This window comes from Heteronotia binoei, chromosome 3 (genome assembly GCF_032191835.1).
Source record: "Heteronotia binoei isolate CCM8104 ecotype False Entrance Well chromosome 3, APGP_CSIRO_Hbin_v1, whole genome shotgun sequence".
In the NCBI taxonomy this organism is placed as follows: Eukaryota; Metazoa; Chordata; class Lepidosauria; order Squamata; family Gekkonidae; genus Heteronotia; species Heteronotia binoei.
In genome coordinates, this window is record NC_083225.1 from 69,008,567 (window position 1) to 69,031,790 (window position 23,224).

At 40.7% G+C, this 23,224-nt stretch overlaps 1 protein-coding gene across 1 annotated transcript in view; it reads left to right on the top strand.

Moving 5' to 3' along the window:
- EGFL6 (EGF like domain multiple 6) overlaps window positions 1-23,224 on the top strand; it is a 61,373-nt gene that overhangs the window by 33,719 nt on the left and 4,430 nt on the right. The window contains exons 5-10 of the mRNA XM_060233983.1: window positions 2,411-2,530; window positions 5,245-5,379; window positions 6,146-6,268; window positions 10,293-10,619; window positions 22,076-22,147; window positions 22,674-22,760. Of these exons, the coding sequence (XP_060089966.1) occupies window positions 2,411-2,530; window positions 5,245-5,379; window positions 6,146-6,268; window positions 10,293-10,619; window positions 22,076-22,147; window positions 22,674-22,760 (864 nt within the window). The remainder of the gene's footprint in view (window positions 1-2,410; window positions 2,531-5,244; window positions 5,380-6,145; window positions 6,269-10,292; window positions 10,620-22,075; window positions 22,148-22,673; window positions 22,761-23,224) is intronic.

Here is a 23,224-nt window from a genome sequence, read left to right on the forward strand (position 1 = left end):
CTCAGAAAAAGGTCACTGATACCCCCTTCTAACAAACAGGATCTCTCACAGACAAGAGCTCTAATAAACACCATCCCTGTCTCAGACTGCCATCTCACCCAGACGTCTCTGTCTGATCTCCACCAGAGCTAAACTGGAACTCAACTGAACATCAGCTCAGTCTGCTCTGAACTGAGGAGAATTCTCTCTCCCTGCCCCCTTTAACTTGTTACATTGGTCACCATGGAGGTGATTAGCCAATCACAGTGAGTGTCTCAGCTGTCACTCATGCAGGCTGCTTTTCAGTCCATCACATGAAGTCCAAAGTTGTTTGTGCAGTAGCATGCAGCAAGCACCTTCCATTTAAAAAACCAACAAGCTGGCATTGCAAGCTGTGATCATTGACAACATGTGTGTCTGTGCATGTGCCTGTGTAAAGTTGACTACAACTCAACCCCACTTTGCACAGGGCTGCAATTTGTATGGAGCAGGAGTCCTCTGACAGAAGCTCTGGAGAGCTTTTTTTTAGTCTTGTCCCACTAAATTGGAAAAAAATGGGGGAGATTTTCACTGATGCCTACTGCAGTTGCATCATAACACTGCAAATTTGCTTGGTTTTATCTAGGTGATTCTCTAATTTGATCCTGCACACTGGTTATTATCTTGGCAGTTTTTTAGAGCCTGTCCTGTGCAAATTGCACTCTTCCTCCAAATGGATCAGTCCCAAGTGATTCTTATGTTTGGTGATTTGCAGACAGTCTATGTGACTCAGGCACCATTTTAATGTTAGTCTCCCAAAGACTGCCAAAATGGTTCCCCAAAAAAACCTTTGTTCACTAAGTATGAAAGAGAAAAATGTTTTCAAAGAGTTAGGCTTCTCTTCCCAATGTCTCTTTCTCTCTTTACATCTCATGTAAATTTCATTCTATGCTGACGATTCCACCCCTTTATTTTGTTTGCATGCAGCACTAAAATCCACATTTTTCTTGCAGTGGGGATGCTGCCATTTGCCTCCTCTTTGATCCCCCTTTCAAATCAATACTACCAGAGAACTAAGCCTCACACAGCTCTTTTTAAATCCCCTCCTGTCATTTTGATTTTTAAAAAATTCAGCGATCCAAGACTAGTGATAATCTCATATCACTAGGCTCATGCTGCTTGTAAAAAGTTTTTAAAAATTAAAAATGAGAGGGAAATTAAGCTTGAACACCTTCCCTATGAAGAAAGGTTGAAACGCTTAGGGCTCTTTAGCTTGGAGAAACGTCGACTGAGGGGTGACATGATAGAGGTTTACAAGATAATGCATGGGATGGAGAAAGTAGAGAAAGAAGTACTTTTCTCCCTTTCTCACAATACGAGAACTCGTGGGCATTCGATGAAATTGCTGAGCAGACAGGTTAAAACGGATAAAAGGAAGTACTTCTTCACCCAAAGGGTGATTAACATGTGGAATTCACTGCCACAGGAGGTGGTGGCGGCCACAAGCATGGCCACCTTCAAGAGGGGGTTAGATAAAAATATGGAGCAGAGGTCCATCAGTGGCTATTAGCCACAGTGTGTATGTGTGTGTGTGTGTGTGTGTGTGTGTGTGTATATATATATATATATATATATTTGGCCGCTGTGTGACACAGAATGTTGGACTGGATGGGCCATTGGCCTGATCTAACATGGCTTCTCTTATGTTCTTAATGAATGGGGGAGGATGGTAAAAGGTGCAGAGTGGGCAGAATAACTTCAGTGTGGGTGGGACAGTGACCTTTGAGGGGTGGCAAAAGGGTAGGGAGGGATCTGTATGCTTTTAAATTACCTTTGGCTTGGAAGCAAATCAAGGGCTTGGAAGCAAAAGAAGGCAAAATTGGCACAAATGCTTTTTCAAAAAACAGGGGAAATAGTGACCAGAAATGAACTGAACATTGAAGAAAGAAAAATCAATGTAGAAATGTCAAAGAAAACCTGATGGACATGCATAGTGAAAGCAAGGGAACACACCCATGCATGATAGGCCTAAGTAAAAACACCTGCAGCACAATCCTAAAGGGAGTAACATCCATCTAAGTCTGCTGAAGTAAATGGACTTAGAAAAATGTAACTGTTTAGGAAGGCACTGTTAATGGCCACAATTTAAAAGAAAGGGAGACACATGGGATATGTGAATGAAACAGTCACTTTATTTGCTATTTTTTGCTGTGGCAATTTCTATTACTAAAGTAACAAGTCACTTTTTGAAAGTGTACAGGCTTGTCTCTTCAGCAGTGGGAATAACAGCAACCAAAACAGCAAAATTTCGGCTACATATATTCTTCTATGCACTGATATCCCCTTTTGCTTGCCACCCATAAAAGTTCATATTCTGCGCAGATATTAAGATCCTCTGATGCAGTATTCCCTATTGCTACCCTGGCTTTGTACAAATATTATGTTTTTAAAGATTCCAGGACGTGTGCCATGGTGAATTGCCAGTATGGCTGTGAAGAGGTGAAAGATGATGTGCGATGCTTGTGTCCATCAAGTGGACTGCAGTTGGCACCAAATGGGAAGACATGCATAGGTACCTCTGGATGTTTTTATGCCCTTATTATCATGAACAAAAACTTCTTATAAGAACCTGAACTGACAGTGCTTAATAAGCACAATGGATTAGAGAGTGACTGTAATTCTAGACAGAAGATTTGGGAATTACTTGTTGAATGGTGTGTAGATTGTGTAGTTACATAATAATAATTAACTAGAAGCCTGAAGCTCCAAAAACACCCTCCTACCTGCTATTTTTTAAATTCACCTTCCTTGCCACTATTTACATCTAGGGATGGTCAAACAGAGGCCAGTTCGATTTACTTCCCATTCACCTGTGGTGATCAGCAAGAATTTTAAAAAGAGAAATGGGGATGAAAATCAGGAGACAAATCCCAAATGATCAGTTGGCAGCCGGGTTCTTCTGATCTCTCATCCTGGAAACTTTGGTACCTCTAAGACTTGCTGAGGCACAGCAGATTTACTGATAGTGATGAGAAGCCCAGCTGATTTCCTTTTTGTTCTTCTCACCCAAAGCTGATAGAGAAACTGGCTTTTTCTCCTCTCCATTTTGCAATGCAGGCCTTAAAAGCTTTGCTTCTGTCCCCACCCAGTATGGATGGAAGGGAAATAAAACAAGCTCTTTCTCTTCCTTTGGCAGTGCAGAGAACAAAAGGTGTTTGGAGGGAAATTGTCCCTTTTGAAACTTCGTGTAGCTGTTCTGTTGAGGGAGCCAGATGGATAAGATTTAAGGACCTAGCAGTCCCAAGAAGCCTCGGTTTACAGTTATCTACCCTTCCTGAGTTCTGAACACCTAACTGCCAGAAACACTATCCTAAACAGATGCCATGTGTAAAGCAAAAGTAATTATCTCAGGTGTCACCAGCAAGTTGACATTCTTTCCATATTGCGGCACTGACCCTGAAGCAAAAAGACAGTGAATTGCTTAAGAGAGTCTATAGCTTGTGGATGAGATGGGAAATAAAGACTTCCCAAGTCATGGCTCATTATGCTTGAGACACTTCATCATTCTACCAGCTTTCTTTAAAACACCTTTAAAACAACTTGCCTAATTTGCAGAGCAGTGCAGGAAGCTTTGTACTGGTGGGACAAACTTAGTTTGTCTCCCGCTGTCTCACAAGTATGTCACACAAGTGTGAAATAGCAAGAGACAATCTCATTGTGTCTTGGCTCCACCTCTGATAGGGCTGATAATTGATGTACCACAGGACAGTCTGTGTTTAGTGGAGCAGGAGTTTTTACGCACTTTGAAGTATGTGTGTTTCTTGTTTGCAGTGCTGGCATGCACATTTCTCCTGGTTGGTTTTTTTCTCTTTTTTAAAAGCAGAAGCCAAAAATAGTCATTGCAAGATTGTTCTCTCTTTCCTGGGAACTGGATATTGCAATGCTGAATATTGGTTCAGTATGAGTTCAGTATCTTGAAAGGTGGTAAAATAAGCTTTCCCCCATAATTTCTCTGATGTTGCCTTTCCAAGCTGGACAGAGTACTACGCATTAGACGAAGCAAGGAATCATCTGTGGCAGGCAGAATATTTCCTCATGCCAAGAGTCTTTGGGGGATTTAGAACCTCAGAGATACTTGACAAGCACAGGAACTGAACTCTGATTGTGACTCTGGGTTTCAAACAATTTATTAGTAACATATGGTAATATAGTCAATTTCTTACATCATTAATAACCACTTTTCCCCTCTATCCCATATATTACTTTCTACCCACCCCTCCCCCCGTTACTTGACCCCCGCCAGTGTACTAAACTTAAAACATTAATATTAAAGGTACCCTTAATTATTAAGAACCACAATTAAAATCCTCCTCCCTCTTATACGTAATCATTATCAAAAATTGTCCAATGTCCTTTTATTTTCCACTCTTTTTCTACGTAACTTCTGAACTTTTTCCACTCCATCTTAAATACTTCCAAATCATAGTCTCTTGAGGTTCTTGTTAACTTGTCCATTTCGCTCCATATCATAACTTTTACAATCCAATCCCATTTCTCTGGTATTTTTTCTTGCTTCCACAACTGCGCATACAATGTCCTAGCAGCTGAGAACAAGTACCAGATTAAAGTTCTGTCTTCTTTTGGAAATTTTTCCATTTGTAATCCCAACAGAAAAGTCTCTGCAACTTTGTTAAATTCGTATCCCAAGATCTTAGAAATCTCTTGTTGAATCATCTGCCAACACTTTTTCGCTCTTTCACAAGTCCACCAAACTCTGATTGTGACTGCAGACTCTTATTGTGACTCTGATTGTGACTGCAGACATTCATAACCATTCAAGCAGTACAATCGTTAAACATATCAATCTGGAAGCCCCACTCGGCAGACATCTTGCAGCCTTTGGACATGCAGCCGCAACAGCAAGTTGTACATGGATATCATGACCTGATATTATTTTCTTTATGTGAGAAAGCATAGAATGAGCCCATGTGAATTCTTAACTTGGTTGCTAAACAATAAATATAACGTGGAAGAAAAGCATGTTCCCTTCCTCCCAAATTTGTTGAGTTTTTGAATGGAAATGTTATTTTTGCATACATCAGCAGGATTGTGCTTACCTAATCATTATCTATAAGTCGATAAACATTTGCAGCTGAGCTACAAGAGCTTATATGATTCCAGCAAATATTATCCCATTTTATTCACAGTGGTGTCTGTTATACTCTAATTGTAGAGCTCCTGATCCTTTTTTTCTTGACCTTACCAGATTTCATTTTCATGCCCTAGATATTGATGAGTGCTCTACTGGCAAAGCTATGTGCTCTTTCAACCGTAGGTGTGTCAACACATTTGGAAGCTACTATTGCAACTGCCAGATTGGGTATGAAATGAAGTATGTGAATGGCCAATATGACTGTGTAGGTAAGAACTGGGTTCTAGTTCTGCTTGCTTTCCCCCGCCCCCTAACAAACCTCAGCGCATTCTTTAATACAGTTTTGAAGTTTTCTGGACCTTGTGCTTGCAGCTTGTTTAAAAGACTTGATTTGGGAGTTGAAAGCAATGATGTATTTAATATTTTTATTAGCTGCTGTTGGGCTTACTGTTATTTTTGATGGTTTTTATTTACTATTGGGTTAGATTGTATTTAATATTTACTTCTTTTTTGCTCTGGCATGTGCTGTATTGAACAACATATTATGAAATGGGTTATATAAGGAGAGGCCTTCTTCCTGCCTTCAGAGTTGATGGAGGAGGCACCTTAAATTCCTGAGACTAAGAATTCCTGTTTTCCTCAGACCTTCTTCCATACCTAAGAGAAGTCAGGTTGAGGTGACCATTCCAGTGGAGTTGTACAATACCCATCATAACTTAAACATCACGCCACAGTGACCACATATTAGAAGTACTCTTGTAATACTGCTAAGAACATAAAATGTAGGTCAGGTACATCAGACTGAAAGTCAGATGAATAGCCAACTATTTGCCAGCTCAAGATCTGCTTGACTTATTGGGAGTGGGGCAGTCCTCATGGCTTTCTGAAAAGGCTCCTGAGCCTTTAACAAATGTATGACTTTTCAGAATAAGCAGGTTCAGTTTCTTCCCAGCATGAAGGTGATGTTTATGAATCTATGACTTCAGTGACTTCTCTCCTGTTTTGTTTCATTTTTTTCACAACAAACCTCTGTAGATATAAATGAATGTGCAACAAATACACAGAAGTGTGACCTTCATGCAGAATGTCTCAATACTCAGGGCTCCTTTAAATGCAAATGTAAATTGGGCTACAGAGGAAATGGATTGACGTGCTCTGGTAAGTAGCAGCACATTGCAAAGAAAGTACCATTAGTTTGGTCCACCCTGCTCAAAGGATGGGGGAGTCCAATCACTTCCAGAGTCTGTGGAGATGCTGTTTGGTTTCTTTGTATTTGGAATTGTATCCTCTCTCTCCTAGTCTGTAAACCAAACTACAATCAGGACATGGGGACATTAATTCTGCTGTTCATTTTAAGGATCAGTTTCATTCAGAAATGAAATGTAGAAATGTAAAAATCCAGAAATAGACTCACAGAAGAGTGGTAAAAAATCTTTGATTTTCTAGTAAATGGGACATATGAGCATAACCAAAACCTTTATATAGTTGTATAGGTGCAAATTCTTCAATAAAATAAGGAGCATGGTTTGATCCATTATTATGGAAGTGTCCTCCAATTCTTGCTTAGTTTCACGCTGAATTCTTAAAGGGCCAATTGTCAGCCAAACAGATAGCTTGAGAATGTGGATTTAATGCATTGGTTTGGAATTTTCACTTATGGAACTTCTCAAAGCTTTTGATAAAGGCTTGTTTTGACTGTCTAGTAAAATGAACCTTAAAGAATAATGTGCTGCTAAGCCCCTGTCTCAGATTTCCTTCAGTTTGTTTTGGCCTTCTTATGTACCTTTTAAGCCTCAATATGTATCTTGCTGTCAGGTAACCCCAGGCTAGTTTAGCCAGAAAGACAGACATTTGGACCACATCCAATATATGTCTTCAGATCTTTTCCCTACAAAAGCTATGTACATATGAAACTTCTTATTTATAACAAACAAATTCCTAAATGGAAACTTGAAAAAGATTTCTGTTCCTTTACAAATGAAATATGTAACCTTTTATTTACTTCAGTGAATATCAACATGAGGTTGCTTTGCAGTTGACTATGTAATTATTGCTGCCCATTTCTTAATTTTTTAATTTTCTCTATTTTGTGGTTTCAGTAATCTGTAGGCTGGTTTGGTTTCAAAACCAAACCATGACTTGATGGTACATAAATAAAACTTGGGCTGTTGTGTTTTCGCCTCCCCTTCCATTATGGCTTCCTTCCTTCCCGGCTTGCAGCAAACCAGTTTTCTGTTATATCCAAACCACTAAACAATAATATACTCTTGGGATTGGATCCCATAGATTTCTGCAGAATGGAATGGCTTTCCATTGGTGGATTGTGACTTCCTTGATTCCTTCCTCATGCTGCGACTCACAATGCCCTCTGAAATCACAGTTTCCTGTTTAAGCAAGAGGAAACATGGGGATGTGCAAGGCTCAAGCCAAAGGAGGAACTTGCTTGCAAGTGTTTATCAGGTCATTAGCACATTAAAAAAAAAATCAGCTCAAGGGCTAATCCATAACATTGCTGTACTGTCCAATACTACAAGACACTGGACAGACCATAACATGGAGACAGACTTTGACCACTTCATCCTCAGAAAACACCAGATGCATTTGCTGTCTAGAGGTTGCTTGGGCCCACTGGCCTGCTCAGAAAAGCAGAGGTGACCACACACCCCAGGTGCCATTCCATCCCTGGCTGGTGGCTATTGTCAATGCATAAAAGCATGTGTCTGTTGATAATTGCTGGTTTGAAAAGCAGTGATCCCTGAAAGCATTAACAACACCATGAAGCAACAGCTTTCTGTTAGAACAAGTGTTTTCAGAGCATGATTTCAAAGCTGTATAGACAGCTTTCAGTTTCATTGAACAGTGCACGAAGCATACTTCCAATGACACATCAATGTGATTAACACCTGAGGGGGGATTAAAATTACAGAGCCCAGATCCTTTCTGTTACCCCCATCTTGCATATCTTTCCATCAGTTTGGTCTAGACACTGCATACATGATCGCCTGAGGAACAAACACTTTCATCACATCAAACTGATTTATCTAGCTAAGACCCAGGAACAGAATTATCTTGGCCTGGGGAAGTAGGGGAAACTGTGGACAAGTTTTGGTTTCAGCATGTGGACTGTGACACCTCAGATATGTCTATGCCTGGCTGAGAAAAGTGGGATGTGCAGATTTCAGTCCAAGCCCCCAATTAAGTACTGTGCCAATGTCTCTTTTGCTTTCTGAAGCCAGAACAGTCATATGGAGTTGTAAGAAAACTTCATTCCTACATGAAGACTTCAAAGGAGGAAGTGCAAGCAGATGTTTGAATTTGCTGAGCAGTCATCCCTGGTTTGAAAATCTCCATAGACGTTTTATTGAAACACTAGGGGGTTGTGTTAGTGATGGTTAAAAGCAAATTTGTTGGGAATCAAGGTTTCCTGTTAATTTGCCCTTGCCATATCCAGAACAGAGATTCTGTGAACCATGTCAATGAAATTGTACATTCTTTTAAGCAGTACATCTAAGGGAAAGAATCACTGAGCAAGCCTTAAAATATAGGCACTTAAGCAAACCTAGCCTGCAGACATTATCCATAGGGAAGGCAGAACTTGCAGTTCTGTTTTGTTTGTACACTTTCTAGCTTGCGAAATACCTGTAGTTAAATTCTCATGAAACAGCGCTACCAGAATGTGCACCAATAAATTTGTTTATATTCAAGCAGAAGAGAAAAATAATCTTAGCTTCTTTTATTTTTGTTGGGATGCTTCTAAATGGGCTCAGGAAAACATATCTTTGCCATGTCAGGAGAAGCAAGTAGCACAGGGATGGGTAGAACAGCGTCTACACACCCAGACCCCACAAAGTTTGCTGTACTGCCTTCCCCTATCCTCTGTTCTTCCTTGTCATACCTGCATGTTGTATAGCTCCCTCTACCCACAGCTTCCCCTTTAAAGCCCTTTTCTCTTGCCTTTTTCAGCCATGCTATAGTGCTCCATAGTTTGGTAATGAAGCAAACAAAAACACACTTTTAATGGCTGAAGGGGGGAGGAGAATGTAGAGTTCAGTTCTGTTATTGGGAAGGCAGAGCTTAGGTCTGCCTCCCTCCCCATGGTGTCTACAAGGGAGTGTCCAAAATGGATGCTTCTCCCCACAGGCACCCTGAAATTTCCCTATTAATTCTGAGAAAATCAATTTCATATTTTCTTTGGAGTAAAGAAAGAAAAAGAGAGAGAGTTTCATTCCCAGGAGAATTTGTGCCCTTTGCTGCAGGAACTTCCTGCTGTCCATGTGTGGAAAAATCCTCAGGTGGAAGTGGCAAAAGTTTGGAGAAAATTAATCAGCATAATATGTGGAAAAGATACTTTTGAAGACATGTCCTGCATTACAGCTTTATCCAGATTATCATTTTTTGTTTATAATAGATGTCCCCCTTTACTGCCATTATTAAATGAGCCATATGTGAAATACCACCTGTTGTTTTCAGTTTCATTCCCCTGAGTTTCATTCCCCAGATTTTCCCAGAAACAGACAAGCAAAAGCTATTAATTGTGGGAGCCAAAGATGTGTCTATCAGCACCTGGAATAACTTCTTTTCAGCTTTGTTTTATCCTTCGTATTAACAACATAGATGTTACCATTATATATAATTGCTTTTCAGCTTCCTTGGCTACCTCTAGGGATTGAGAAACTTCCCCACTACGTCTAGGAACTGTGCCAGAATGAGGCCAGCATTAATTTTATCCAGAAATTTCAAAGCCATGTAGACTCAGAGCTGACTTACATCTCAACTACTTAATGAGGAAATGTGTAGAATTGGGTCCACCACGACCTATATTTCTGGGAGACCTTCTTCTGAGTGCTAGTGCTGGTGGTACTAGTGAAACATCATTCCTAGAAGTTTCTTCTTCTCTACACAGGAAACAAATGCAAGAAACTATCCTGTTCATTATACTGTGGCTAGTATCTTTGCCTGACAGTGGATAACTGAGTTGTATAGGAAAACAACAGCCTTTATGGTACAAGTTTTCTACTGTGTCTCTGTGTGAAGACACCCTTGCATATAATAAGAATTCATCTGCATCTCGTAAAAATGATTACCAATTGGCATTTTATCTCACCAAAGTATTGTTTATAAATCTAATAGGTGTAAAATGGCAGCTAACTTAGGCATCTTTTTGTATTTATCATTGTTCTAGTTATTCATGAAAATTCTGTGAAAGAGATTCCTAAGATTTCTGGAGCTGCCAAAGAGAAATTCAAGAAATTGCTTATGCATAAAAACAGTGTGAAAAAGCATGAAGACATCAAAAATGTGATTCTAGAACCTCCTCTGACTCCATCTTCTAAAGTTCATGTCAGGCCTTTAGACTATGAAGATGGCATATATATAGAAGGTCCCTATAGCACACAGGAGAAAGGCACTGAAGATATTGGAAGATATGAAAGAATAGAAGAGAGAGAAGAGGTGGAAGACCATGAAAACCAGAATGAGCCTGAGAAGAAACTTCGAGGAGATGTTTTTTGTAAGTTTCAGTTTACCATATTTTTTCAAGTTTTTGACTAGCTCTCCTAACTTGTTAATGGCCAGAGAAAGGAGGGCATGTTCTACCACTTTTTATGAATTTACCTGCGTAGGACAGTAAACCAAATTAGTAGAGTAATACAACATTTTATATAGTACGTTTGAGTAGGGATGGGCACAAACTGAACCATGCTGCAAAATGTGTGATGAATTTTTGCCCTTTTTGTGGTTCATGAACCAACGTTCATGACAGGTCTACCCTCACGAACTTCTACAAACTTTTAAAGCACTTTGTGGCAGTTCATGGTCCCTTTAAACTCCTGGTTTCTGTTCCCTGTGAAAGTTGCAAAAACAGCTGAGCAGCAGGAGGAGGCAGCCTGTTCCCTTCTGCTCAACTGTTTTGGGCTGTCTTGTGCAGTCCCTTTAAAGTTTAAAGAGTATTTCCCCAGTTTGTGCCCATCCCTACTTTTGATTATTCAAGTGCTTTGCAGTCCCTTTAAAGTTTAAAGAAAGCCCCCAAAAAACAGCTGAGTAGTGGGGAGTGCCTTCTGCAAACCCCATATAAAGGGACTCTAGTCTCTTTCAACAGGGTTTGCAGGGCCACAAGCCAGTTTGGTTTATGAACAAACCTCCTGGTTCAGTTTGTAGTTTGGCAACAAACCATGAACCAACACAATTTGTATTTTTTTTTTTTGCTTGTGCCCATCCTTACTTTTGATTACTCAGGTGCTCTATGGACCTTTTAGTTATTAGTATTTCTCACAATTCTTTTTCCATTTTAAATATTTTATTAAGTTTAGAAAGAAAAAGGGAAAAGGGGAATTGGGAGTAGAGAACTTGAGATGACTTTGTTTAGATAAAATTAGTAGTATGAAACTATGTACTTGCAAAAGCACTGTCTTTAAGAAAAGAACATGTTAATAAATCAAAAATGGAAACCTGCTGGAAATTACTTACATTGAAAAATACTTTTCTATGCTTTAATTATGCTTTAAATACTTTTATATGCTATAATTTCTAATGAATTATCTATTGTTGTATAATGCACAAACTGATTAGTGAATCTCACAATTCTTTACGGTGGGTGATCATTATACTTCAGATGTGCGGCTGAAACTAAGACATAATGATTTACCTATGACCATAGAGAGTTCATGAGACAGGTGACACTTGAACCAATTGCTTCCTTACACTTAAGCAAAAACAGCCCCAGTCTCTCCCCCCCACTTAAAGACCCCCATGGGGGACAAGGATGGGGTCCGGGGGGGCAGCTTGAGGTGGCTTTTTAATGCTTTGCAGTGCAGATTGTTCAAATAAATAAACAAGCACTTTGCTGTTTATGTTGCATTTTGATAAGACATGGATAATAACCAGTGGAAGCTGCATTCGTAATTTATTAAAGCTAGGCATGTGTTTAGCTCTTCAACAGTTTTTCATTGGCTCCAAAATGATTCTTTGTAGACATGTACCAGAAATCTCAGGTTTTGAGAACATGCATTATAGGCTGAATACTCCTCCACTAATATACAGGAGTACTCACCTGGTACATTAAGGGCATCATGTTGTGAATGTCCACACCACTCCTAGTGGCTGTCAGAAATATATGGCTTGGAATTTGACAGTGTAGTGGATCCCATGCATAGTGCTGAATAATTCCCCTCAAAGCCTTTTTTAGAAAAAGCAGCATCCTTGTGACAGTCATAGCATGTGATCTGGCTTTGAGTTATCAATTGCTGAAAATTCAAGTGACCTCTATATATTTATGTGGTGGAATGTTCTTTTTAAAATACAGAAAGTGCATTGGTTTTTTCAAAAAAAAGTTTATATGTATAATTTAATTGGTGCCATACTGACTGATTTTTTGGACCCTTCATTGTTTTTTTTTTAAAAATGCCTGATTGATATGAAGTGGAACTGTATGTATATTTACACAGAAGTAAGTCCCTCTGTGTTCAGTCATACTTACTCCTAAGGATTGTGCCCTTAGTAATGTGAACCTGGATTCTAAATCTGCTGAAGATACTGGAAAAACAGACGATGATTTCTTTTCTTCATTTTGAAAAACTGTGACTGTCCTGTCTATATCTCTTGCTGACCCAGCTGTGACGCATGGATTAGCACCATTGCAGACATATTATAAGATATTCCCCATAAATTACACAATCATTGGAGAAAGGGACCCTTTCCACAGAGAGAGAGAGAGAGAGAGAGATCAGAATTTCTTAAGGCTGCCCATATAGAGGTTTCCTGGTTCTAAACAAGCAGTGCTAGGTTCTGTACCTCTATTGTGTGTGTATAAGAGTTGTTTTGTCACTGCCTTCCTCTGCAAAGCCATCCTTGGTGGTTTCCCATCCAAGTACTGACCATGTTTAGCTTCTGAGATCTGATAAGATAGGGCTATACTATACCATTCTGCATCCCCCTATACCTCTATTAGCATTTCTTACATGGAATGCAAAACTTAACAGGTTCCCCTTACTGTACTCTTCAACATCTGAATAATGTAGCTAACTGTTATGGGTGATAACATTTCTACTATTGGAAAAACTTAACTTGTTTCTGACCTTTCCCCTTTCCTGTGCTTCAGTCTGTAAAACATTTGGAGATAGACTACATAAGTGATAAACAAAATAGGAGTCAATTGTACCTTTAAGACCAACTTATTCAGAACGTAAGCTTTTGTGTGCATGCACAGTTCTTCAGACGAGGAACGAGGTACAGTATTAAGCAGAGCCACATATAGCTGGTGGGGTGTGGAATGCCAAGTGGTATAAAGTTAAAAACCAATAGCAGAATAGTAAAATTAACAAATTCAGAAAACCTTTGATCTGGGTTGAATTAGCGTGGGAAATAGGCTTCCCAACCCTCCCGCCCTGGCGGGGGGCCCCAGGATTTCCACCCTCTTCCCTCGCTCCCCCAAAAAATGGAAGCGGGGGGAGGGGGGAAACGGCGCTGGGGAGCATGGCGAGCCGCCGCATCCCGGAATGGGCGAGGCCGCCGCGCCGCTGCCGCCTCCTCCCAACCCACCGCAGCTGCTCCTCCGAGAAGGTCCCAGGCTGAGCCCATCTCGGAGGAGCAGCCAAGAGGCGGCAGCAGCGCAGGGGAGGGCGAGGCAGGCCAGGAGCATGGCGAGCCGCAAATCCGGGCCCTTCTAGGACCCGGACTCGTGGCTCGCCACGCCCCTGGCCGCCTCCACCCCCCCTCCGATTCTACCCCAGAGGCGGAGCGGGCGAGGCCGCCGTGCCGCTGCCGCCTCTTCTCCGCTCGCCATGGCTGCTCCTCTGAGATGGGCTCAGGCTGAGCCCATCTCGGAGGAGCAGCCACAGCGAGCGGAGAAGAGGCGGCAGCGGCGCGGCGGCCTCGCCCGCTCCGAGACGGGGAGGCTCGCCACGCTCCCCGGTGCCGTTTCCCTCCCTCCCCCTAGCTCCACCCCAGTGTCTCCTGGCTCCACCCCAAAGTCCCCAGATATTTCTGGGGTTGGACTTGGGAACCCTAGTGGGAAACCATAAAATAGTAACATGTCAGAATGTGCAAATACCTGTTAGTTATTCTATTGCTAATAATCTGAGTCAAAAAGAAGGCATGAAATAATGTTGCCATCAAGTAAAGTTATAGAACTAGATGTTACAAGAGATGTGTGGCTGTTGCCCAAAACTGCAGCTCTTTCTCCTCCATATCTCGTTCATAAAATGTGTGTGATGTCATAGTGCTTCATTTTCTCTTCACTTCATTAGCTGCTGCTTTAGGAAATACAATTATGACACGAGGATATCACTTACAATATTTTTACTTGCTCAGTGCTACATAAGAAAGGATGAAAGCGATGCAGAGCTGTCAGTTTTGTTGGCAAACAGGTATCTCTTGTACTGTATAATTCTACCTTGTATGTTTCAGATAAAGTGGTATTTCACTAAATTAAGTATGTACTGAGCACTGGCTTATAAATAGAAGTAGCTGGTGTGGGAATGCATTTAGTGGTTTAGATCAGAGCTTTTTTGTTCCATGGTGACTTGGTGGTCTGGGTATTGTTCATTGCAATGTTGCTTTATCAGGCTTGAATATTATTCTATTGAGGTGCTTATATTTATTTACCTGTTCAGAGATCAGAGAGTATTACAAAGTAATGTGATGAAAGTTCTTCCAGATGATGCCCTGAAGATTTATGCTGTCCTGTGTTTGTCATCCTAATCTCATTGTCCCTCAGATGTCTCGCCAAAATGCCTCCTCTTTTGTTGATGCCAAGAAATCACTGAAATGAGACAGCGGGAATCATTCCAGTGGAGACAGTTCACCACCAGAGCTGATTAATAATTACTAGGCTCATTGACATAATTGATTTGTTTGTAGCAAACAGTTCTGACCTCACTCTCACATATGCCTCACATGCAATACTGCATTGAACGTTGCTACTAACAATGCAGTCCCAAGCAGAGTTACACTTTTTCCTAAGCCCATTGGCTTCAGTGGCCCTAGAAGGATTTCTGTTTAGGATTACACTGTAAATCAGGGGTGTCAAGCATACGGTTTGAGGGCTGAATCAGGCCCCTGGAGGGCTCTTATCAGGCCCCCAAGCAGCTGGCTATCTGCTTTCTTCTCTCTCTCTCTTGCTCCCTTCTGCATCACAACTTGCTTTGCCAGGCTTGCTCAATTGCACAAGAGCTACAGAGCAAAACCTCTATTTTCTCCATTGGCTGAGGCTCCTCCCTTGGGGAGGAAGCGGGGGGATCTTTGCCAGGCTCTCTCAGTCACACAGCAGAGATACTGAGCCAAGCTTCTCTTCCTTCTGTTGGCTGAGGCTCCTTCCCCTCCTGGTCCCCTGGGAAAGGAAGGAATGAGCCAGAATTTCCTTTACCCAGTTCCCTGGATCTCATGGGAGAAATACAAAGAAATCACCTTTAAGACCAATGAGTGGTAATGTTTCAAGCATGTTTTATTTTAAGGGTTTTTTTAAAAAAAAATCTTTAATTGTGTTTGTCTGTGTCCTTTAAAAAGTTTATATCTCTGCTACCTAATCTTAAATAGGACCACACACGACCTGGCCTGACGTGGCCTGGCCCGGCAAGGTCTCATTTGTGTCAGATCAGGCCCTCATAACACCCCTGTGTGTAAATCTTACATGCGCACATACCCATTCTCAAATGAACTACTTTAGGCACACCTAAGGCAAGAATTTCCAGTGATGGTTCCCATTCCATTCTTTGTATCCTTCAACTCTATTAATGCAAGTCTCAAGCTTTCTTACAACTTAAGAAGTCTCCAATAAAATTGGCTCTTCTTCAGGTAATTGTGGAGTGGCAGGATACATTCCAGATTGTTTTGGAATTTCCTGGGGCCTTAAACCTTTGCCATGGAAGAATGAGATAGTACTGCTATTCAAAGAAAATAAGTCTAAATTCTCTTTCTGGAGTTCCTACTTGTGTGCACAAATTCTTTAAATCTCAATAAGAGTTAAGCAACAGTGGTGCAGGATTGCAGCATAAATTATAGCTGTAAGTGTGGTTTTTCTGAAGTTGCTCAGCAAGTAAATTTTAAAAAGAAGAACTGGAGAGAACCTTTCTTCTCACACACTTTGGAAGCACTCCTAAGAAGGTCTATGAAGAAGTGAGCCCGATTTTATTCAGTTGGACTTTCTCCCATGCTTAGGGCTGTGTGCTTTTGAAGGAATATTAGGTTAGCATAGTGCTCAAGGCTTAAGGGGGACATCAGAAGCTATCGTATTTGTAAGCAATGCTAAGAAACAAAGTTATTGTCTTTTATCAGGTAAAAGCTCTATGATACATTGATCTTGAGAAGCGAATAGTTGTTAATAACTTATCATCCAATAGACAAAAGGAGTTTTAAAAAATGCAAGTGCTAGAGTTCTTTTTGGATCCCTGTCAGCAAGTAGATGGGTAATCAGGTCATAAGACTATATATTAGACGGAACTGGCATCTGGCCAACATGGTGAAATACAACTTCTCCTGAGATTAGCATACAAAGGACACTCCAAAAGAATGGGATGCAGAATCCACACAGAGGAACAGCCATGGAAGTAGGTGGGTTGGAACAAGAGGAGACAAGGAGGGTCAGGAAAAAGGAACCACTTCAACTCCTTGTCCCTCCTCATTCCAGCCCTCTCAACCAGCCTGGCCATTCTTAGGTCCCACACCCCCAGGACTGATCTCTCCAGGAGTCAGAAGGAGCCATAGCAATGGAAAGGAACACAGGAAACTACACCTTCTGTACACAGAGTGGTAGGATGTAGCCTTAGTGTGAATAAGTTTTTGTCATCTGATCTACTATAGTGTAATGCAGCTGCAGCGTTCTTGCTTAAGTGAAATTCAGACAGTATACCGAATTTTCTTTTTAAACTGCCAGTACAACCCTAGCGGACTTTCATTCTATTAAATCCACATCAGTAGTTAGATTGATGCTAAATTTGCTAGCTATGTCATGAATGATGTGGGCCATCTTCTGTTGGGCATGGTAAAACTTGGACAAGGTACTGACATGCTAAGAACTGGGAAAAAGTATTTTACTTATCTTTTAAGCAAGATTTTTTTCAGAGTCTGAAATGGTGCAATTTTAGTTAGTTCCAGGGCTTTTTTTGAGCAGGAACACACAGGAATGCAGTTCTGGCTGGCTTGGCATCGGTGTGTGGGGCCTAATATGCAAATGAGTTCCTGCTGGGCTTTTTCTACAAAAAAAGCCATTGTTAGTTTGCTGATGTAAGAGAACCATTTCTAGTTGGGCTAAGGTGAGTTTCATTCAAGCAGGATGGCAATTGGGTGTTGGAAAAATGGTGAAAGTCTTATTGGGTTTTAGTGGGAATGGACTGTATGTTTACTGAATGTATGGTAATTTCAGACCAAGATTTTTTTTCTCACTGCATTATAATTCTTTTGGAAGCCATTGCAAATGAGAAAAGAGGCTGCCTGAAATCTGCAATCTCCCTAGGGCTCCCAGCCTCCTGCTGGGGGTGGGGTTCCCCCCGATTTTGCGACCCCCATCTCACCACCACCACAGAACTGGCTGTGGGGGGGAACCCTACCCTGAAGACCGCTGGTGCACCTGATGCAATGACATCACCTGGAAGTGATGTCATCATGCCTGGCATATTGCAAGGGAGATGCTCTATCTTTGGGCAGGGATCTCTGTAATAACCATAGAGTTTCCCCCAGAAATGATTGGGCATCCCCCATGTGATGTGCTCAATGCAATGACATCACTTCTGGTGACATCACTGCACCATGTGCAGTTTGCATGTGTGACAAAGGTCCCGGGGAAGAGGACTAGAGTCCCCTGCCAGCAGCCAGGTAAGCCCTAGCAACCCTAAATCTTCCCAATTTCCTCACAGAATTCTGAATGTGTAGATCACCTACTGGCCACATTAAGAACCACTACTTTAAAGTAAATTTTCATTAATATTTTTCCTAAGACATTGTGTTTAAAATATATATCGCTGAAAGTACTGAAAATATTCTTGCCAATGAAGGATTTAAATACAAAATAATTTCCGTTTATGATAAAAGTATTTGCAAGGTATTTTTTATTTCCTTTGAAAGCATTATGTAATTTAATACATTTAGTTTATTCATAATCTTTATGACACATACCTCACCAACCTATAGCCAACCTATCCATTCTTTTGCACCAAAACTGAGATTCAGATGTAGTTGTGTGTTTTTTAAAAATTCTCTAACAGGGGAATCCAGTGCAGAACTACACATCTAAATTTGCTGATTGGTAAATTGAGTAGCTGCACAGGATTACACTGTAAGTGATTTGAGCTATAGTCTTGTTTCTTGAATCCTGCAACATTACTAGAGAAGACAAGCTTTTGGCAGGATGTTATTGAATAAATAGTATTTCTTGAATCGTATTTGGCTGAACATTGTTAACTTACTTGAAGGCCAATTCTCTGTCTCCCTGTGTCTTCTCAGATGAGTGAAGGAGATTATGGAATTTGTTTTTTAAGCAACATCTGTCAAAGGCTTTGCGTGTTGTCTCTGAAGAGAACTGCCTGTTTTCAGTTTTGCAGAGTATTAAAGCACAACCTCATACACCAAATTATTGCAACAAATTTTTAAATACTTTGTATAAATTTAGATTATGGTTGAATTAAAGATGAAATCAGTTTTACATATCCAAACCGAATTTTCATCTGTTTGTTATATCCACATATATAAATATAATAACCCAGAGAATGATCTGAAGGCATTGATGCAGGTCTGCTGCTGAAACAGGAGTGCTCAGGATTAGCCATCCTGAGCACTCTGGAGGAACAGCAGGCTTGAAGTATAATGATTAATTAAATAATAAGTAGAATCAGGCCTCGGATTCAGTGGGAGCTCACAGGAAGACAACTCCTGAACCTTTCTGAGTTCTACCTCCTCCTTCTGAGAGTTCCACCTCCTTGTCCATTGAATAGTAGGTGCAGCTGCATAACAATCCCTGGGTGAGCTCCACCACCTGCTTTTCTACAAAATGACCCCTGAGTACAATGGAACACCAGGGATTGGTCCTAAAGCTGTTTTTCAACCAACATAGTGGAGATGATTGTGTCAGTTAGCCTTAGGATTTCAAATAATAATGGAGTTAGAGGAGAATTCAGCCTTACTTCTTTTTGTCTAGGGTGCTCAGAGCTTTGAGTCAATGGAAGCAGGCAAGGATGGGGATTGTTTGCACTTTGAAGCTGTCTGTAGTCAAGAAATAGAGAGCAGAACTCTCCAGGAATTTCTCCAAATTTCAAGGACTGACTCTTGTAAAGTACATTCCACTGTGCTAACTTGTAAGTGATTGTGGATGCCACAAATTTCTCAGTGAACTGTTCAGCTCTTTTTCACAGTTAGACTGTGAGCTGATTGGGGATATGTTTGTATTGCATCAACCAACCTTGAGCTGCTGCCAAATGAGTTTGCAGCTGCTCAGGAGACAACACACAGGGGATCAGCTAGGAGGACTCATGTTCTGGTCCTCTCCTCATCAAAATAGGTATACAGTAAAGCTGCAAGAGGAATAGCAGCAAGAAGTTATTCCCTCCTAAGCTGGAGCAGGGTGGGCTGGCAGAAGCAATACTACTGAGTTCCCCATTGCAAAAAGGAGATGAGAAAGCTCATTTCTCTTTCCTCCACTCCTCTGCAGCCCAAGCTGAAAGTTTTGGGTGGGAAGAAGAAAAGAGAAATCATCTGGGATTTTGATCACCTCCTGGAATGTATTGCATCTCAGCAAGTCTGGTTGCTGACACCACTCTCCCCCCAAAAAACAAACAAACAAACCCCTGGGTACTGTGAAGGATAGTTTCAAGTTCTGCCCTCCAGGAGCTTCAGTCAAGCACTTTCAAACTGTGGGTTTGAATGTTGAAAATAAAAGCAAAAAAGGAGGAGTTTGGCAGTTACCCCTGGGTAAGGATATATGCTGCTTAGAGAACTGCAGTCCATTAGGGACTGCAGATATTTTGAAGATCATAGAATCATAGAGTTGGAAGGGACGTCCAGGGTCATTTAGTCCAACCCCCTGCACAATACAGGAAACTCACAAACACCTCCCCCTAAATTCACAGTATCTTCATTGCTGTCAGATGGCCATCTAGCCTCTGTTTAAAACCTTCAAGGAAGGAGAGCCCACCACCTCCTGAGGAGACCTGTTCCACTGACGAATCGCTCTAACAGTCAGGAAGTTCTTCCTAATGTTGAGCCGGAAACTCTTTTGATTTAATTTCAACCCATTGGTTCTGGTCCTACCTTCTGGGGCCACAGAAAACAATTCCACACCATCCTCTATATGACAGCCCTTCAAGTACTTGAAGATCATATCACCTCTCAGCCGCCTCCTCTGCAGGCTAAACATCCCCAGCTCCTTCAACCTTTCCTCATAGGACTTGGTTTCCAGACCCCTCACTATCTTTGTCACCCTCCTCTGGATCCGTTCCAGCTTGTCTATATCCTTCTTAAAATGTGGTGCCCAAAACTGAACACAATACTCCAGGTGAGGTCTTACCAGAGCAGAGTAAAGCGATACCATCACATCACGTGATCTGGACACTATACTTCTGTTGATACAGCCCAAAATTGCATTTGCCTTTTTAGCCACCACATCACACTGTTGGGTCTGATTGGTAGGGTTTGGGTGCTTTTCCTGTCAAAACCAGTTAAAAGCTTAAAGCCTTCATGCTAAAAGTCTGAATCAGTCTAACAAGAAAGCTGTTTTATGAGTGTTATGTTTTATGAGGTGCTAGCTCTCCAATAACTTGGGTACAGTAATTCTGAGAGAGTTGGAGAAAAGGTAAATTAAGGAACAACCAAGCTGTGAAATTAACCTGTTTCTTAGCAGTTTTTAATATACTGTGTAGTTTCTTCAAGCCTCATAGTAGGCTGAGGGAGTGCTGGGTAGCACCCTGCCCAGCCATTGCCCCACTGAAAACTAGAAGACTAAGAAGTAAAAAAAAAAAAAAAAAAATCAATTATAAATATTTTTAACGTTTGTAGGGGTGAAATGTAAGTCCCTAATTCCTAGTTTTGGAGATGGAGCATCATCACAGATACAGAGCAAAATTTCCCCAGCAGGATATCAGAAATGTATTCCTCATCAGCTGGGAGTCAGGTTCTAATGGCTGCAAATATACTGTTCCTTTGACTCACGAAAGCTCATACCCTGCCACAATTTTGTTAGTCTACTAGACTTGATTTTTTCTATTGCTACAGACAAACATAGCTACCTATCTTGATCTATCTCCATGTGTAGCAGTTTTAGGATTTTTTTACTATGGATAAAGAAGATTCCCATGCATCTTCACAAATGTACAAGGAAGATGGTATTTTGAAACCCATATGCTGTACGGCAGTCACTGATGAAGAATTTCTGTTGGTCCACTGATTTCAAATACCAATTGAACTTGTAATTGTTTTATAACCAAAACTGATATAATTTTTTTTGCCGTTGTGACTGGTTTTATTTCAGTGTATGTTAAGAAGTGGATTTTATACACTAGACTTGATCAGAAGATAACTTGGTCATTTGTTAGTTTTGAACAATTAATTTTTGAAAAATGTCATCACCCAAACCAATGTGGTCATCGCTGTCACAACTGAAAGCCAGTGTGAAGTAGTTATTAGAGTGCTGGAGACCCAGGTTTGAATACCTGCTCTAATGCATGATTATGGGCCAGTCATGCATACTTGATCAACCCTGCCCACAGGATTGTTGTGAAGATAATGGAGAAGAGGAAGCAACACAAACTGCTTTGAGTCCTCACTGGGGGGAAAGGTGGGGTGCAAAATAAATACCTAAATATGTATAGGGAAGCAAGAGTAAACAGATAAGTTCTATTTTATTCAGTAGAACTTACTACCAGGAAGTTGTTAGGACTGCAACTTGTGTCATGTCAATTGTTAAACAGTACTGTGGACTCTTAATGATCATTAAGCAATTTTTTTGTTGAACTAACAAAAGTTTTCTTTTTCCCATTTATGAATTAGCCAAAGAAGCTGCTGCTTTTGGTCCTCCCCCTGTTCAAAGAAAAATTCCACTAGAAAAAGCAGAGCTGGAAGGTGGGCAAATTTTAAATTACTACAGTAGTTTTCATCTAGCACTGTGTGTTTCCTTGGCAACTCTTATTTACTAGGGTATATAAGTTTTGAAACAAAATGTTAACATTTGAGAGAATCTATTCTAGCTGAACATGGTAAATGAGCAGTGACTCACAAAAGCTCATAACCTGCCACAAATTTTGTTAAAGGTGCTACTGGGCTCTTGCTCTTTTCTGCTTGGTAAGTACTGGACATCTTTTCTCTGAATCTGTTTAAAATCTTTTATCTTCCTACAGAACAATGTTCATTCTTACCTCCCTCTTTTATATATCTGCATTTGGTTCATATTTCTCACTTGTACCATTTCATATTGGTCTTTCTAAGTGAAATATAACTTTTTGTGCATATCCATGGCTGTGCTTTCTTCAGCTTTTGGAATATTCCTTACATTTTGGATTTATTTCTAGTAAATAAATAAAGCACAACTCTGGTTTTAAAAAAAGTATCTTATATCTCCTTTTTCTGAACCACACCTTTTGTTTCTCAGTGGACTGCAGCTTTGGTCAAGGGATTTGTGCCTGGCAGCAAGATGCAAGTGATGACTTTGACTGGAATCCTGCAGATCATGACAATGGTATTTAGCTATGCCTGGGAACCAACCATCAGCAATTCTGCTTGTAGAAAGGGGGAAGAAGTTGCTGATTTTTCTTTTTGACTGTCAAGTTTTGCATTACATTGAATTCTACTTCAGAGAGACATTTAAGGAAGCTTTTTCTTTTGTGTTTGACAAACAAGATGGTGGGAAAGCCCCACTGTGCATTCATACCTACATACATGGGCATTTTGATCCTGACCTCTGTATTCCTCACACGTTTTATTTTAAAATTATGATTTTCAGCAACTGTGGAACTATGTCATCGGGTTTGAAACTTCAACTGGGTGACCTCATAGATCATATGCCCCACTATTTCCATAAAATATAAATAAGGTGAAAGATGGTGCAAGATCATAAAGAACAGGAAGACTACATATACTTTTAAGATATTAAAGTGGCGTAAAGTATTTTGAGCATCAATTCATTGTCTTTATATTGGTTCA